Source organism: Sardina pilchardus, chromosome 22 (genome assembly GCF_963854185.1).
Source record: "Sardina pilchardus chromosome 22, fSarPil1.1, whole genome shotgun sequence".
Taxonomy (NCBI): domain Eukaryota; kingdom Metazoa; phylum Chordata; class Actinopteri; order Clupeiformes; family Clupeidae; genus Sardina; species Sardina pilchardus.
In genome coordinates, this window is record NC_085015.1 from 18,111,007 (window position 1) to 18,130,666 (window position 19,660).

Consider the following 19,660-nt stretch of genomic DNA (forward strand, 5'->3'; position numbering starts at 1 on the left):
TTCTACGTGTCCTTCCTTGTTGTAAAAGGTTTATCTGTTGAATAGTAGTGACAGCCACATTTTCTACAAAACCCATCTCACGTCATTGCATCACTCGCACAGGCCCACAAACACTTCAGCCATAACTCCGCTCTTGTATTTCAGCAAACTCGTGTCAAAATCCTGTCTCTGCGAGCCGGTGATGCGCTAAGCAGGGACCCATCAAACTCCACACAGAACAGGCTTGTGTGTTTCCATCCCCAGCATCCAAAAATTTAGAGTGACCCCCTCGAGTGGTGAAGATGGCCGCGCCAGCGTCCGAGGCGACTCTTGTCGCCTAAGCCGAGTCGGTGCAGTTGCCCGGTAACAGCGGCTAATCCCGTAAGTGTGGCCGACACTGCCGTGATGAGGGTCCGGCGAGGCGCTTTTGAGCTGTCAAGTCTGTCAGCTTTGCCCGACCCGCCGATTTCGGCGCCAGGCTGACCGTAAGACCCTTCTTATCTGTACTTTCTGTTCACTTTGATTACGTTTAATTTGAGGGGAAAAGGCATAGAGGGGAGGGCGGGGGGTGAGAAGTAGTGTCTGGAGAAAAAATGTGGAGAGAGTGTGTGTGTGTGTGTGTGTGTGCTTCTGTGTGTGTGTGTATGTGTGTGTGTGTGTGTGCGTGTGTGCTTCTCTGTGTGTGTGTGTGTGTGTGTGTGTGTGTGTGTGTGTGTGTGCGTGTTGAGTGCTATCCTCTCTTGGCAGATAGCCAGACATGTCATGCCCCTTACTCCGACCACAAAAATAACGGGGACGGGGGGGAAAAAAAATAGAATTTCATTCCACCTCATTTCCCAACGCACGGATAAGGAAAAGACATGCCCTGGCTTGCAACCTTTGTGTCAGCCGGGGTCTTTGTGGTGCCACGCTTTTGGGAGCTACCCACGATCCCCCCCGGGGGCAGTTCGGAGGTGCCGGGGGTGGCTGTGTGTACCTTGATGATCCTCCGTCGTACAATGCGCCCTTTTGTCGCACCAAAGTCCGACTTCGCTTCTCATTTCTCGCATCCGCTCGACGGCTCTTGACCTGAGGCGCTGGGGCTGCCCCCTGTCTGCCAAGTCTCTGACCCCGGCAGGAATGTGTTAGCCGAGGAGGCTAGCAAAATCCGGCTAACTGAAACGCAGCAAGTGATTCACTTAGCGAGTTCTGTCTTGGGGATGATTATGCCGTCTGAAATTAGTATCATATCACAATGGTTTGGTAATCCCAGACAAAATATTCAGAGATTTATTCCTTAATCTAGGCTTTAACATATCAATCAAGTTGGCTCTGTTAAAGAAAAGCCAGATTAATGATGTCGCAACAACTGTCTGGAACTCTCCCAGACTCTATAATCTGCGACAGAAGTTTCAACATGATCTGACTGTATTAACAAGGCATTAAAACTACTTTGTATGCCCACAGTTCATTAACAGGTGAGCATCAGCTTCACAGCGGTTAACTTTTGTAGACATTAGCGAGAATGCTAACTAAGCTAACGCCTCACCACGGCCTCCCAACTTCCTTGAAGTGATAAAAAAAAAACGATCATGCTTTTTGAGAACAGGAGAGGATTGAGGAATGCACCCAAAGTGGAAAAGCCATCACTGAGACGGCATTGTTCGACCGGTGATGTGGACGCGGTGGCCAATCAGGAGGAAAAGAATGTGTGACGCCAAGAATGCTCCTCTCTCTCTCTCTCTCTCTCTCTCTCTCTCTCTCTCTCTCTCTCTCTCTCTCTGTCTCTCTCTCTCTCTCCTGCTCGGTGAAGGAACTGTGAATATCTCATCAGCACATTTCAGTGCTGCGCAGGAATCTGTTAATGGATGCACTTGAGATAAGGTTTTGTGGTGACTTGCACAAATGCTAGACAGATGTTATTCAGTGAGAAATTGAATCTCCATTCCATTTAGTTTGGACCACATACAGTGCAGACCATGATCCTCAATTTGCATCCTCAACTCTTTCCAATAGGAAATGTCATACTCCCGTGACATGTGGACAATCGGTGGGAAAATGTCCAAAAAAGCTGATCCTGACCGCTTTTTGACAAGCAAGTCACAGACAAGTCAAATGTTGCCTCTCACTGTTTTCCTTTTCACATTTCCTTTAAATAGGAAGCGATATCACTTGCCATGTGGTATCACCTGTGGGCATGGTAATAGTGATGTGCCAACGTCTGATAGAGATCCACAACATCAGTGACATAACTGACTAAAATGAATTGTTGTGATACTGCCAGGCATCAGTGACCCCACTGACACTTTCCAATCAACACCCAACAAAGGCAGAGAAGCGCTGGGCAGACTATCCTATAGGCACACTATACTCCCATACCCAACAGGTATACTATACTTCCATAATCAACTGGTATACTACACTTCCATAATCAACAGGCATTTATACTTCCACAATCAATAAGCATACTAGTATCAATAAATAGGCATACTATACTTCCATAATCAACTGGCATACTATCAATAGGCGCTATATACTTCCACAATCAATAGGCATACTATACTTCCATAATCAACTGGCATACTATCAATAGGCGTCATATACTTCCACAATCAACAGGCATACTATACTTCCATAATCAACTGGCATACTATCAATAGGCGATATATACTTCCACAATCAATAAGCATACTATACTTCCATTATCAACTGGCATACTATCAATAGGCGTCATATACTTCCACAATCAATAAGCATACTACACTTCCATTATCAACTGGTATACTGTACTCTCATTTATTCCAACACCCACCCACTCACCAGCATCCTGCCTTTGATCTCCCCATGCTGTGGGAATGGAGAGAAGGGTCAGGGAGGAAAAGGCTGAGAGTGAATAAGCGGTGATTATGACTGTACTTAACCACCTGCTGACACAGCCTCTCTGTGGTTGATTTGGACCGGGGTCAGACTAACCAGTCAACACCCCCCCCCCCCCTCCCCTTCCTCCCCCTCCCTCCAATTCTGCCAGTCATTTCAGATGAGGCAATGCTATCATCCCTCTGTACAGACATAGCCACTACAAATGCATTCGTCTTTTCATCATCACACCATACTACTGTAAGGCACTAGCCTGGGTTTTCCCATACTGCCTTGCGCGGTGTTTTCAATCCCGCTGCTAAGCCAGTCTGGAAACTAACGCCCAAATGTTCGCCTGATGTTGGCGAACCAATCACAGAACATCCGAGAAGTTTCCGTTGCCTTCTTGCGTCTACATTCGACGCCAAAGGATTTACGGCAGCCCTTAGCGTTGCATACGAACGAGTTGGGTGAGCTATGCGCATTTGATAGACATCCGTGGCGCCCAATGAACGGATCTGGGCATTTTTTCAAATACGAGAAAATGAACGTCTGGTTGCCAGACCACGTCTCATTTGAGAAGTGGGAGGCGTTAGCCAGGCTAGTAAGGCACACAAGAACATAAGGCATTTTAAAAAAAAAAGTCCTCTGACAATCAACAAGTTGTCAGATCATCAAACCACTCAACAGTGTGTCATGCACAGCACGCTCCATTGAGCAATTGCAGCCACCATTGCAAAGCTCCACCAAACAGTTAACAATCTGACATCCCTCGGTGGAGCCGCAACTTGTGAGGTTGCAGTAAAAAAAAAAAATCAACAAGTTGTCAGATCATCAAACCACTCAACAGTGTTTCATACAGCACGCTCCATTGACCAATTGCAACCACCATTGCAAAGCTCCACCAAACAGTTAACAATCTGACATCCCTCGGTGGAGCCGCAACTTGTGAGGTTGCAGTAAAACAAAAAAATCAACAAGTTGTCAGATCATCAAACCACTCAACAGTGTTTCATACAGCACGCTCCATTGACCAATTGCAGCCACCATTGCAAAGCTCCACCAAACAGTTAACAATCTGACATCCCTTCGGGGAGCCGCAACTTGTGAGGTTGCAGTCAAAAAAAAAAAAAAAACAGCCATTCTGCTGGTGCACAACAGCCTCCCCTGCAGCCTCAGTTGACGCCGTGCCAAGCCGGCACTCCAAATTAGTGGAGAAACAGGCGCATTCCTGTGCCGTTTTCTGCTCCTCTCTCTTCGCCTTTCCCTCCCAAGTTGGTGCGGCTTTGCGGAAAACTTGTTGTTTTTTCCTCACGCCGCTTCACTCCCATTTTCGCAAGTGGAAGGCTATAATCACCCCCTGGTTAAATTGAGCATGCTTGTCATTTTTTTCCCCCTCCTCTCTTCTCCCGCATGTTTTAAGGCTATTATCGCCATACCACGGACACCGGCTACTTCTGGCCTTGCAATTTTTGAAAAAAAATGTTTGGTCACTCACCGTGATAGTTGTGTCCTTGTCCTGCTGTTTGGTGGTGGGCGAAGTGGACGTAGGACTCTGTGGATAGACATAAGACCTGCCGTCAAAGCTCCCCTCCGTGTCAGACATTGTTGAATTCTTTTTTCTTTTTCTTTTTCACACATACACACTCTCTCTCTCTCTCTCTCTGTCTCTCTCTCTCTCTTTCGATGGCCCCTCTTTTTTTACTGCTCTCTGTTGTAATCTTGTTGCTGCTGCAGCGGCTGCTGTTGCCGTGGTGAGTGGGGTGGCAGGGTAGGTGCAGAGTGCTGCACAGCATGTTGCCTGTGTGTGTGTGTGTGTGTGTGTGTGTGTGTGTGTGTGTGTGTGCATGTGTGAGTGTGTGTGTGTGTGTGTGTGTGCCTCTCTGTGTGTGTATGTGTGAGTGTGTGTGTGTGTATGAGAGAGAGAATGAGAGACAGAGAAAGAGAGAATGAGTGAGTGTGTGGGTGAGTGTCTGTGCGTGTGAGTTATGGAGCCAGTTGATTTACCTTTAACCATCATTTGCATTCTGAGGTAATAACAACTGAATGAGAGAGAGAGAGAGAGATACAGATAGAGAGAGAGAGAGGTGTAGAGGGAGAGACAGAGGGAATTCCTAAATATAGGCTGAACACCCCCCTCATTCCCTGTCTCCTATTGTAAACTTTAAGCCCAGTGCTGCCACCGCACGTACACACACACACACACACACACACACACACACAGACACACACACACAGACACACACACACAGACACACACACACACACACACACACACACACACACACACACACACACACACACACACAGAGTACACGGACTCTTCTCTCTGAATGATGTAATAGCTGTAACTCCTGTAATGATTACATTTGTGTAATAGTGTTCATTCTGATGCGCATGCTACATTCAAATGTTTGGAAATGGCTCTTGTGGAAATCTTTCATTTCTAAGGTCTTTGCTGGTCATTTTAGATGCCCCCATTACGGCAAAAGGACACTGGACCTGAAGTGAAGCCCTCCTGTATAATACAGCCCTGGTTTGGCCCCCATTACTGTAATGGCAGTGAATCTGAACATCCTAATATCAGTTTTCAGTTTGTTTAAGGAGAGTGAACTTGATGAATGTAGTCAAGTTTTGGCCCACTGCTATTCTGATATGAATATGAATTAGAAGCAAAATAAATCTGTCTCTGCTGAACTATGGGAAAATGACTTATGATCTCAACTGACTTCCCAAAAGTCAGCAAGGGACATCTTTAATATACAGTACAAATATAAATCCCCAGTCATACCTGGTCCATACTGTGTTTGCGCGTGTGATTGTGGGTCTGTTCCAAATGATGCAACGGGCTTCCACTTGAGTGAAATCCATTCACTGGAAGGGAGAGAGAGAGAGAGAGAGAGAGAGAGAGAGAGAGAGAGGGAGGAGGAGGACGAGGAGGAAGAACAAAAAAAAGATGACATTCTCTGAAAAGTAAAGCTTGGAACAATACAAATACATATCACAACATAACTGAATTTCCTTGGCAAGAACAATACTACAGTGTTGTGTGCAGATGTGCTCAGACATTCTTCAAGTGCCTGACATTCCTCGTGTCAGGTGATCAGATGGTGCAAGAGCAGAGACATGACTAGACATTTTCGCAACAGTGACTCAGTAGAGAAGCTTTGCACCTCTGTTATACCCCCCTCTATAACAGTGCTGCACTTCCTCATGCATACCTCCAGCCCAGCATAAGAGAGTAGTATCATTTTGCATTGCATTGGTTTGCATTTTGGTTGCATTGACTGATGCATTTTAGAGTGTGTGTGTGTGTGTGTGTGTGCATGTGCGTGTGTGTGGGTATGTGCTGCTTCTCCACATGTGAAGTTCCTAACGGAAAAATAAAGTTCTTTGAATTGAATTGAATTGATCATTTCCAGCATGCCTGTTTACTGGAGAAGTTTTTTGTTCCTCCACACTTTTCACACCCTTTTCAAATGAGCTCTCCCCCTCTTCTGAGTTGAGGCTCTGCCAGCCCACACCAGAAATGCATTAACTCATAACAGCAGTGAGACAATGCTACTGCAAATGTACGGGCAGAGGGCAGTGTTCCACTTCCTGCTTCAATTTCACTCACACACTGTGAAGTTGACAGTTAATTAGTGTGTCATTTCTACCTCTCTTAAGAGAAATTGAGCACAAATACTGTATATTCCGTGGAGCTAGACTGAGAGTTCAGGCTTTTGAGTCTAATGTATTTTAGTGTCTTGTTTCCCTCTTCTGTGCATTATGTAAAATTGATTTATAACGGTAGGATAAATACTTTTAACGGTAGGATTAATGCTCATTGTTGGATGTTTTGGGCAGTAAAACAGGATTAATGAATTATAATTACGTACTAGGATATAATACTACACCAGTCACAGAATGCATCTGATGAATCAGCATGGTATGTCATACCGAGTCAAACGTTCATTTACTGTAACTGTTTTTATTCTTTTGTTTTTATTGAAAATCCAATACAATCAACACCGCTGAATGAATCCCTGACAGGATTTTGACACTTGACCAGCCTTACTGTTGTGCTGATGTATAAGCTGCAATTGTCAAGGAAGTGTATGAGCATGTTTGTATGTGTGTGTACGTGTGTGGAGGCATGTGGCATTCATGCATATGTCAGTGACTGTGTGTGTGTGTGTGTGTGTGTGTGTGTGTGTGTGTCTTTTGCTGGCTGCATGTGCTCCAATGTCTTTCAATGAGAAGAATGGAGAGCATCAGCTCAACAAGGACTAGACAGCAGGCGCCTCGTTGGGGCCTTTAAATCCAGCTGCTCCCTCACAGACACCCCTGGATCCCCCACAGGTCAAAGGTCACGCAGGGCAGACTAACACACTTCACCTCTTAGCACCTCCCCGCTGCGCTGTCCAATCAGTGATTGATCACGTGCACAACACGGTCCTGTGGACCAGAACGGCAGGGATCTCAGGTACTTCCCCTCCGACACGTAAATCACTCCAGACTCCAGGGGGAGAAAAAAAAAAGCCATTCTGAGGTGCAAACTAGCGTTGACAACTCTTTTAGCTGGTGCATTAAACACCCCCCCACCTCTCCACACACACACACACGCTTTAAGAGTTAAGAGCCTCTGAAAACTAAAGTCAACATGTTTTGAAGAGTGAGAACTCTTTTATTGGGTTTAACCGTGGTTAACGTGTGCGACACGACATGGCTCACGAGACCGCGTCAAAAAGTAGCGGCGACTGACCGAAGAGGGTCAATGCTAACATGCTAATTTGGTTAACGGAGCCACCTTGAAGAGGCCCCCTTGTTGTGGTGTTTGTTTTCGTGACGCCTCGGACAAGGTTGCGCTGTTCTGCCTCGTAAAAAAAAATTAGCCTGTATTTTTAGGAGTGGGACTCATGGCATTTCTCGTTGCCACTTTGCAAATTAAAAAACAGGAAATCTGCAATCAAGGGGCCTCTCTCTCTCTCTCTCTCTCTCTAGTAAATTGGCAACAGCCCTTGGCAAATATAGACGGCCCGTGCACACATAGTCATTTTGAGGGAATGCGTTCGTCTCGTACCATTGAACAGGACCCTCCTTGTGGTGGAGAACCTCCAGCGTTACCCATGCCTTATCACTTAAAATCAGCCAGTAGAGAGTTAGAGCGGGTCCCAACGGTCCCGATGCAGGTTGCCTGCGGAGAAGGCTAACAGTTATAGAAAAATGTGCGCCGTATTTTCTGGGGGGTTTGTCCTCATTATAGGATAGCAGAGGGCATGAGTAAACGACTCATAACTAGGAAAATAGGGGGAGGAAATACATTGGTGTGCATGGGTCATGAACAGCACCGTTCATCACCACATGTGCAATCAAGAGTCATTACTCCCGAACAGCGACGCTCTCTCCACGACTCCTGTGGCGAGGGTCTGCTTTCTGTAACGCGCTGACATCATGGTAAGGTCATGCTCTCTGCCTGCCTGCCTGCCTACAAACCTAATGTATAATAGCGCAGTACAAATCATGTGACAAGTGAGGGTAAAAGGATCCTATCATAGGTAATTTGCTGTGTGTAGAAACAGACTGAGTTTGGTTGGGATCTGGTTTAAGTGAGACGGACAAATACTAAAGCGTGCAGGTCTTGAGATATGCTTTTGAGACCTGCTTTGATTTGTCCCTGTTGCGTTGATGAGCAAAACGGAACCTTGAGACAGGCATATTTACGCTCGTGGCTTTGAAGGCGAAACCTGATTGGATTAAATGACCTCCGTCTAATTGGGACGATAAAAAAATGACTTTGTGTAACTTCCAAAAAACAGACTAAAAAGCAGCCAAAGGAACACATGAAACCCATGCAGAGCGTACCGCGACTAATGGCAAAACCAAAACCAGACCGAGCATGCATTGCACCGTGCATGCCAATTCATGCTGCGGTTCTAAAGCCAAGAACCTGTTGCAGACAGGACTGCGTTGATGCCCTGCAGAGGCATGGCGTAGCAGGACGCCTGACCGGATTTGGAGGCCCCATAGTGGACGAGAGTCTTTGGAACTTGCCAGACAGCGCAAATGTTTAAGATTTAGACTTTAGAGTAGTCGAGATTTGTTTTTGCTGGGATTGCACAACTGCAAGCTATTGTTCATGCCACCATTCTATCAAACCATGTGTTGTTACAACACACAAAGAATCAAATACTCAAAACAATAACACTAGAAAGGATATCAATCATGGGAAACATTTTAAACACATGGCTGGAAAGCATCTCGGGCAATCATTAAAACTACATATATCAGACAAATGCTCACTCATTCACTTATCAGTTAGGTCTGCAATGTGTTTTTGTAAAACATGGCTAGCATAGATGGCGCAGAAAACATGCATCAAGTTAACAACTCCAGGTTATTTCCAGCGTCCCAGCTGTGGGTGTTTTTATGGGATGGCGAGGGCCATGTATGACTAATGTGAAGGACCGCAGCATTTTTTTTTTTCATTTCCCTCTAATTTAATGTACCTGCTGGAAGAGAGTTCTTGTGCCGCACGGGAGTCTTCGGAGTGCCCGGGGTACTGGAGGGCCTCTCCCACTGGGTCTCTGTTGGAAAGAAAAAATAACAATGAAGTTACACGATCCCGCCCCAAAGAATCGACACCCTAAAAAAACCCACAACATTAGCACGTAGTTATACGTGGACAGATAGGTAAAGTCTAGTAGCAGTGTGTCACTGGACACTAAAGCGGTCAGCAGCAACCCACGCTTTCAGGAGTAGTAGACGTTTCTGTGGAAAGTGAAGTGTCTAGCACTTGGTTTTCTTTTCTCTTAGAAAGAGAAGTGAGAGAGGGCTCTATAAACGGCTTCTGCTGAATGGGGGGTGACTTCAGCACTGTTTCAGTTCACTTCCAATAAAGCACCCCCCCCACACACACACACACACACTGTCCTCCCCCCCCCCCCATTTCAAAAAAAGGTAAAAAGGCCCAAGCAAGTGCCCATCCAGAGAGTCTCTGTCTCCGTTCATCGCCAGGGCTCGGATGGCTGTGTCTGCGCTTGGCAGCGTGGGGGGGAGGGGGGGGCCACGGAAGCCAAGGCGATCCGTTCTGCTCAGATGACACGCGGAGGGGAAGGGACTTGGCAGCGGGAGAGATCAGGATCCCTTCATAGTCGATGCGTAATGGCATAAGAGGCCATTCGTTTGTCCGCTTTAGCCCGCTCCTCCCAACCTGTATCTTCTACGAGCCAGTCAATTTCTGCAGTGTTCATGAGAAACTAATATGGTTTAATTCAGTTTTACCAGCATTATGTTACGGTAAATGCATGAAATTGGACAGTTAGGGGATGTTTGTCATTCTGAAAATACCCCTCCGCCCCCCCTTAGCCTCAATTAGTGAGGTCATACAGTATGTTAGTGCGGTAGAGCATCTGTTTTCGTGGAGAGTTCAGCGAGTCTCTGTTTCTTCACAGTCTCTCAGGGCTGGTCTGCTTGCTGTTTACATGCTACCAGCTACCAGTGAGTTCTTTTTATCCAAAACCCTCTCAGATCTTCAAATGTGGGGATCTGTCACCTATTACATAATTTGATTCTCTTCCCTTTTTGAGCGTGACACATCAAATTGAAAAGTCCCTCGCAAAGATGCCAAGGGCCTCTCCACACCGACTTCAGTAATGGGTGATGCGGGGGGGGCGGGGGATCTCTCTTTTTTTTTTTAACACATTCAGTGTTTTTTTTCCCTCATCATTTAACTTCCTTTTTTTCAGTTGAGACTCATCACCATTAAAACTGAATCCCTATTCAGAGAGTGCCAAAGTCGGTGAAAAGACGCTTATGGGAAATAAAAGGACGAGGAAGAGCATCTCGCTCTTTGTTTTTAATTAGAATGTTTCACGGGGGCTGCTGCGGCAACTTCAAAATAGAAGTGGATGGTTACTAAGCAACAGGCACCTGACACAGAGATTAAGCTAATTATCTCCATACAAACCAAAAAATGTGGGCTGCGATAAGCAGGACTATGTCACAGATTTCAACTTCTGCTTTTTTCGGAGGGGCGTTTTTTACCGCGCATTCAGTGCTGTTCCTGTTCAGCTATTCTTCATCAACAAGAGAGCGTCTCATTCAGGATTCCCAGTGTCCTAGTGAATGAAAGTGACTGACTCTTGGCAGCCCGGGAAAGAATGGCCTACTTATGTTCATTTTTAATTCATAACCATATGTGATATCCCCTTTGTGGTTGCCTGGCTGCCTGTTCGCCACTTGCGGCTTTCCAGAGAAGCAACCACGACCCATTTAAACAGCACAAAGTTCCCTCTTAACAGACACTGAGCTTTTAAGTGACTGTGTGGCACAGGACATTAGGATGTGGCACAGGGTGTTGACTTGACAGCCAAAGCCATTTGTCCCAGAAAGACTTGATTATATTCAAATATTTATTTTGACAAGGTTCATAAATGTGACACTCAAAAGAATTGAGAGTCATCGAGATGACGGCACCTGAAGCAGCAAAGCAGGTGTGTTAGGAGAGTGCCAGGTAAAGGCAGGTGGGGGCCAGTGATTGGACAGGAGTAATGAATGAGTGTAGCATTCATCTCCCTGGTAGAATTTGCCCTAAAAGCTTCCATTTGTCAAATTTTGGCCACTTTTACTGAAAACCCTGTCTGAATCACTATATAACCATGCATTCCCCCGGGTGTTTCAGTAACTAATGAAAATGGCTCTAGTAGAATGTGTATTTTGCAGACACAAACTTACAGTATGTGTTTTGGTGGGGCTGAAAGGCCAAATATCCTTGACAACAGAATTAGTGAACAAAATGTTCAATATTGGATAGGGCCTCATATCATCATGTGCAGGGAACACATTGCTAAAGATAACATACCACTTCCCCTCAGGCATATGATGACAAAAACAATTATGATACAATATGATGCAACATGAAACAAAACAATTCTGGCGAAAATACACAAATGTACAATAATGGAAAAAATGCATAACAATTTGACACCTAGGATCAACAGGGCAGGCAAAACCACGACACAGGGCAAAACCCCCCACAGGAAACATCAACAATCACACACCAGACATTCTGGACCTTTAAATACCAACAAACTCCACATTACTACAAAGCCACAGAACCTCATTTCCCTGTGTCGTGGGCGGACGATGGTGTGTGGTGGTTCTCACACTGATGTTTCCACGGTTTCTGAAACAGTCTGCGGGTAGCCTCAGCTGGGGAGTGTGCGAGTAGCGAAAACACCACCGTGGGGGAGCGAGCGAGCTGGAGGGACCACGACGAGGAGAGGCCCCCTGATCTCCACGCCATCGCTTCCCCACCCACGCAACGCCGCTGTAACCATGGCGATCAAAACATGGCGACAACATCCCTGTCTATTAGGGTGTGAACTTTCACACACAAGGGAGACACATGCAGGAAGTGAAGATGACACAGGAAGGAAACAAAGCAAAACTTTTTCACGTCATTCATGGAGACACAAAAGTCCCGTTTTCAGTCTTCAGAGTTTGGGTCAAAACTGGACAAGTAGGTGAGTATGTTAGTTTGTTGTGAATGCGACTTGAATGGCAAGAGGTTGTACAGCATGTATCATTTATTGATAAACAAGTGCCATTTCCAGCATTCCAGCTGTGGGTGTTTTAATATGTGGGTTTTCGTTTTCGAGAACCTCGTATGACTAATGGGAAAGACTGCTCTGCCATTTTCATTTACGATCAACAAGAACACCACCACCTCTTTCATCTCTAGGTGGTGGCCTGTGACACTCAAAGATATGGAGACCACCGAAAGTCTTGGTCTGTTCAGCGTGCTATTTTGAAACGCATGGTCGTCTTCAAACGCTGCCACTGTGTCAAACGCACGTTGCTCTGCATGCACGTCAAACGCCGCTGACATCCGTATCGTATCATTTGGCTCTCACTGTGACTCATTCACTCCATGGAGCTTCCAGATGTGTTGTTGTCGGAAAAAAACGAAAGAAATAAAGAAAGAAGGGAATGAATGAAGAAAGAAGGAAAGAAAAAGAGTCCAAAAGAAAGGGATAAAGAAAGAAGGAAAGATAGAAACATGGACGACGAGCTACATGTGACTGTAATGTGCCCCCACACAACATGTGAATGTGAATCTGCTGCGGATGCACCGTGGGAGTACGGTGGTCTTGGCAGATAGGCATCTTTCCTCCTACAACAATGCCATAACTGTAATACTGTAATGCTGTGGCCATGCTTTCACACACACACACGCACACACACACACACACACACACACGCACACACACACACACACACATGCACACACACACACACACACACACACATGCACACACACACAAATGCGTGAGCACACATACACATGCACATATACACACACACACACACACACACACACACACACACACACACACACACACACATGTTTGGGAGCAGACGTGAGACTACTGGCGATTGCGCTGCTGTTCCTACTCATTCTAGACCACACTTGTTCTCTTAAGAGGGTGCAGATGGAAGCCTGGCCTGACGAGAGGGAGGAGGACGAGGGGGAAAGGAGGAGGAGGAGGGTGGTGCTGGTGGTGCTGGTGGTGCTGGTGGTGGTGTGGGGGGTGTAGCATTGCACCGCCAGTCCTGCCAGCGATGCAGGGCGGGTGGGCGGCCGGGTTGGCAGACAGAGCAGGGATTGTTAGGACACAATGCCCAGCGAGGAGGGTGTGATCCAGGGCGATCTTCTGATCTGCTCACCGCCCCCCCACCACCACCACCAACACCACCAACACCCTCCCCTGCAGTACCAGCCAGACGCAGCTCCACACCACCACTCCACTCTGGGGCAAAAAAAGAAAGAGACGCCCGTCCGTCCTCAACAGGCGTTTTACAGACTCGCCCCTCCAAAGTTTTATGGAGAGAGTGGCCTGAGCTGAGCATACAGCTGGCCACGGCGTGAAGGAGGTCTATGGAACAGATGCCTCTGGATTGGACCCAGGCTCTCTGATCCTGGCAGGGCTCCAGCTCTCGGGCCAGAGTCGGACTACTTCCTCGAGCCAGCTGCGATCTGGGAAAGAGGATGGGGGGGGGACAACAATAACACTGCATTGGGGTTATGCTGTTCTCACCGTTGCTGACGGTGTTGACGTAGTATTTTCTCCCTTGAGGTGACATGTAGCATTTCCAGTCGCGGGGCAGGGGCAATTGGTTGGGGTCCTCACAAGGTAGCACAGTCATGGAGGCAGACCTCTGTCGTAAAGAAATGAAGACAACATTTTTTAAAAATGCACACCCAGAAGCAAGGAAACAAATTAAGCATTTATCAGTTAGTGCTATAAAACAGGGAAACAGGTTTGAAACTAAATTAAACTGTTGTGAGTCATACTCATAGGAAGTAGCTGGCGGCCTATTCTTTCTGTTATCTAAAATAGTTTTGATTGGCCCTAAGAAATACACGTATACTAGTAAGATGTACAGTAATGGTACAAATGAGATGGATAAGGTGACATTTGATCAGGCAACAAGGGTAGAAAATCAGTGCAAAGCATCTAAACTGATTTGCGAGTCAAATCCAATTTGAGAGCAAGACTACGGCTTGACTTCATCCTGCATTCTCTCTCTCTGCTCATGGTAGTTGGCACTTTCTCTGAGGTTTAAGTCATAGAGGTTTTCCCACTCGTAATTTCATTCAGCCGGGAATGCCAAAAATGCACCGAGACATGACAGCTCACGGCAGTGCAGAAATAAAGACAAGCATACGTTTAAAAATGTTTTCAGATCCCACAAAAGTTCTGTGCAAAGTGAAAGCGGAATTAATTGTATTGAAGTCCGGTCAAGACGAGCCCCCCAAAAAAACAAAACATTCTGGTGATACAAAACACATTAAGAGTCTGTGCAAACATAACCTCCTACAAAAGGGTTCGCTCATGCATGGTAGAAATTAAGCGGAAACAAATGACAACATGGATGACTTACGACTAAATGTAATTACATGGAGCATTACGGCATTGGCTTTCCTTTGATGGAGCTAAAAACAGGCTTAGCGGTCCACGGGTAACTGCATCCACATCCGTGTTCACTAAATATATTTCAATGAGAATGACTAAGAAGTGAACTTGACTAGCAAATCATAGGTCAAATACAACAAGTCTGTATACTTAAGAAATAAAGACAGGGCAGCGCACTATGAAACAGGCCAACTGCAGAGGAGGAGTGTGCTTGATCCAGAATATTGCTTATATTTTAGATGTATGTATATGTATGCCAAGAGTAAGTTAACTGATTGAGACCTGTAACTAATGTGGAACAGTTATTTGAACTGTTTTGCAGAATCATGGCAGGTGTTTACAAAGACGCAGGCACAGCAATGGACAGGGTGTGTTCATGATGGTCATTTCACCCAGAGGAAGGGTCAAGGGGTTTACACGCATGGCATGAGGAAAAGGAAATGTCCTTTGGACAACCGCACAAGTCAGTGTCACTCTGGTGAAGGCAAAAGTTCCCCAAAACCATTTCCTCTCTGAATTTCCTCAAAATCACAACACAACACAACACATAACCACGGAGCTTGACATACCCACAGCCACAATCCCACAGCTGATAAGCGTTTAAACACATCCCTGCGCCAGCAAGTGCCCACAGCGAAATCTTAGATCACTCAAGAGACAAGCAACAATGTTAGTTCAGTCATTCATTATCATCAGTGTGATACCAGGCCTCTGCTTCCCCCTCTCCACTCCATGTGAATGTGTCATAACAACTGGAATAGAACCACTGGGTGTGGATGGAGCTTTGGAAAGGCTTTGGAAAGATAATTTTGTCCAGCAGCAGAATACAGGCTGACGATCAGATTTGTGTTTATGTTTGTGTGTGTGTGTGTGTTTTTCTTATATTGTGTTTGTTTTATTCTGTTTAGAAAAAGGTGCCAAAGTGATGTATGATTTCAACACCTGATGCAGAACTCAATTCACTCCACCACATAATTATTTCTTCTCAATTGCACATGAATGTATCAACTTAATTATCATTATTTTTTATGCAGATGCAAAGATGCTATGATTTCACTAGATAACTGGACTGTTGGGACTGTGGCTAGGCCGACATGCTGGCATATGCTAACATTAAATAATGCAAACTTCCAGATGGTCCGTTTCAGCAACCCCAGACAGCCTGCGAGGGGCTTCTCTGCCCATTCCAGGCAGCGTAGCTTCAGGCTGCTACACATGCTACCAGGAAAAGCCTGACAGTGTTTGGTGGACTGACAGGAACTCCGTCCTCCTTCCAGCAACAATCAACAACCTACTCGCTAACTAAGACCTGCGGAAACATTTGGTCGATTGAGAGCTGCTGATTGTTAGCAACAACACAAATAGTCATCATTCAAACCTTTCAAAACACAGAGGTTGTTCACTTTCAGTCAAGGGCCCATTAGCAAAAGGTCAAGTGCTTAGATTAGAAGAAATACAAAAGCTACCAGGCCTGTGTGTGTGTGTGTGTGTGTGTGTGTGTGTGTGTGTGAGAGAGAGAGAGAGAGAGAGAGAGAAAGAGAGAGAGAGTGTGTGTCACCTGGGTGGGATAGTATGGACTTTCATTGTGTATCTAATCTCAGCAGCATGCCTCTCCACCCACACATCCCACCGGCTCCAAAGTGAAGCCGTGTCCCCCTTTTTTCCATTGGAGCACCGATGGCTCCCAGCCTGGAAAAGTTTTTGGGAATAACCTGATAAATTATGAGGGAAGAAATCTTTAAATACCACAGCATGTGGGAGAGGTCGATCAGGCTATTTAAAGTCTAAAAACAGTACCCTGTCCCCAGTCCCATCCCCACACACAGCCACTTACTTAAGTTACAGCGTTGCGGTTAGAAACGGGATGAAGAAGAAGAACGCTTCAAAATATAGTTTGGCTATAGATCCAAGCCATCTCTAGGAATCTAGAATCCTCTTTGGGTGGAGGAGGACGCTATTATTCACTCGGAAGAACGCTTGTTTCTCTTGTGACTGTTTACGGTTACAAATGATACATTTTCCAAGAGCGGCAGGCCACTTTCTAAGCCATTAGTGCTTCTAGTAAAGGCCACACACAGTGGAGTTCAAACACATGAACAGTCAGTTTAAAGGAATGACTGGTATCTAACGCATGCACAGCCCCAAAAACCATATTTAAAAGAACACAGTTAAAAAGAAACCATACTTGTATAATCTACCAAACTAGTACAAAATGACGTGACTCAGAATGTCTTCATAAACATTCTCTGTATTCAGTCTTAGGCCTACTTCATCTTATTAGTATTTTTTTCCCCCCAAAGTGTTCCAATTTCAGTAAACGCTCACTCATCAAAATCTTGTCACATGCAGTCAAAACTTCCCTGCATGTCGCCATGCCAACTCATAGATTCCACACAGTACGCAAACAAATAGTCCTGGGATTGCATTATGCATCAAAAGCACCCAGAGTTTCGTAACAGGATTTACCAGCAAAGAAGAAAAAAGTTCTTGTCTAACTTTCAACGAGAGGGGCTCTGATCAGAGCCTGTGTGTGTGTGTGTGTGTGTGTGTGTGTGTGTGTGTGTGTGTGTGTGTGTGTGTGTGTGTGTGTGTGACTCAGGCACTCCTGACCAAGCTGAATCATCGCTAACCTGACCTGGCCATGCGCAAATGGCGGATTGTCCTCCATTGACCCCCCCAAACTCGAACATCTGGACAGTCCGAGGGGTCAGGGTCTGTGTGGCTTTAAAGTTCCTGTGTTAGGGTACCACTACCCTATAGGAAATGGAAAATATCTGACTTTTCAACAGCCAAAGGCTACAAGAGTTATAATATTCCCATGGAGCTGTCCCAGATTTGCTTGTGCTAGTGGCTATGGTGGCATGGTAAAAAAGACTGTTTATAAATATAACTGCAGAAAGTATTTTGTGGGAAAACTATTTTGTGTGCGTAGGTCTACATTCCAGTGTTTTACAGTAAAATGTTGTTGACCACTTTATTTTCCATAATCTTTGGTGTCCTTCACAATGCCATGTCTCTTCAGGCGTGAATTTAGTCACTTTCTTTTAACACTCTAAACATAGACTATTAATCTCAGGCTAGAATAGCTACTCTTGATGGCAGCAACACTATACTGGGAACAGTTTGCTGTGCTAGATGTGCTGAAAACATCACACTTCTGCTGCATAGGCTATTATCACCAAGAGCCTGAAATAAAGACATTTGCAAAAATAAACATTCCTGGATCTCAACGCCTGCTTAGACAGCTTGTAACAACCTATAAAACACAGTCTACAAATGTTCATTCCCATATTGTGGGCCTAAACTCAATTGTGGATAAACAGTAACCCGACCTTGTGGTATCCAATTTTGTCTGTTTGCCTTACCTATCACATCCTGACTGTAGGTTAGGGCCAGCATAGGTGTCAAGGAGGGAAATGCCTGTTTCCTATTATTCATACAATCTTGTCATCACTTTCACTGCGATTAGTGGTTTAGTGATCTTTTTTTCATTTTTTCACATGATATCAGTTTCGTCTCATAGGAGCTTTTCTGTCTCTTCGCACCTTTCAAAAACCACTTGCACACTTTGAGCTTTCTGCACCTTCATATTTCCACCACAAGCCGGTGAGTTAGCCTAACACTCTGACTCAGATGTTTCCTCTCGTTCTCTCTGTGCTCGACAAACTGACGTGTGGTTTGGCAGATGCCACGCCGGAATTGGCACAGGCTTTTTTTGAGTGGCAAAGTGGCAAAGTCACACTTGTGCTAGCATGTGGCGCTCGTGGACCTCAGCGACAGCGCGAAACTGGCTATCATATCAAGGGCATGGGCAGAGACTATTGATAGGCATGTTCCGTATTACGCCAGGAAGGGCGTCTTCTCACAAAAAAACATCCACCAAACTCACTATCTAGGTTTTAGTTTTTATTTGTGTGCCATCATAAGTAAATAGGTTAAGTTTATTTAGACAGCACATTTCTATGCACAGGGTGCCAACCAAAGTGCTCAAGTGGCTGCAATATCATGGGGTAGCCTAATTATATAATAATACAACTGATATAATATAATGGAGATGTTACAGCTAGGCTATAGTAATTCTACCATACATAGCCACTTCTATGGCAAGCCAAAGTCAGAAATACAATCTCGTGTCTTTCTCCCAAGCCGTGTTTACCAGTAGCGCGAGGCTTTGCACCCAGAGCCCAGAGGGGTGGGAGGAGTGGGGAGGTACCAAGCTGATGCGAGCCTCTGTGCCAGCGCGAACGAACGTCTCGGGGAGCCGTGAGAACCGCAGCGCCGGGGGAATTTCTCACACGCGTTTGGGAGTTAATTACCGACCCGGCACCGGACCTCATGACTCAAGTTTAGGAATACGAGAAGAAACCGGGACGGGGTGAGTGACTTTTTCCCTCCCCCAGCTACACTCATTATGTGGGTTCCCCAAGAACACCCCCACCACACACACACACACACACACACACACACACACACACACACACACACACACACACACACATACACACATACACACACACACACACACACACACACACGCCCAACTCCCCGAAACAGTCATTTCAAGCACATGTGAAAAAGAAGCATGCTTTCTCTTCAACCACACTGCTTCGAGATTTTTTTTCTGTGTTTTGGTTTTGCCAGATGTCAAGTTCAACCCTGTAGCCTCGTTTACCAGATGTGGGGAGGGACCGCTCTCCCACGGACGATGGAGGCAAACAATGGCCGACACTGTGAGAGTTCAGCGCCTATTCTCCCGCCTGAGTCCAACAAGGCCCGCACTGTCCTCCCCTCTGTCTCTGCTGGTTTGTGTGTGTGTGTGGACTGCACTGACCATTTGTATGACTAACCTACAGGTCCTCCTTGTTGGACTCATCTCCACTTGA

The 19,660-nt window shown here is 45.8% G+C and overlaps 1 protein-coding gene across 1 annotated transcript in view; it reads right to left on the reverse strand.

Moving 5' to 3' along the window:
- The window catches only part of LOC134069926 (growth arrest-specific protein 7-like), a 43,908-nt gene that overhangs the window by 19,850 nt on the left and 4,398 nt on the right, over window positions 1-19,660 (reverse strand). Inside the window, exons 2-5 of the mRNA XM_062526071.1 lie at window positions 13,899-14,019; window positions 9,306-9,383; window positions 5,606-5,688; window positions 4,313-4,369 (exon numbers count right to left, since the gene is read on the reverse strand). Of these exons, the coding sequence (XP_062382055.1) occupies window positions 4,313-4,369; window positions 5,606-5,688; window positions 9,306-9,383; window positions 13,899-14,019 (339 nt within the window). The remainder of the gene's footprint in view (window positions 1-4,312; window positions 4,370-5,605; window positions 5,689-9,305; window positions 9,384-13,898; window positions 14,020-19,660) is intronic.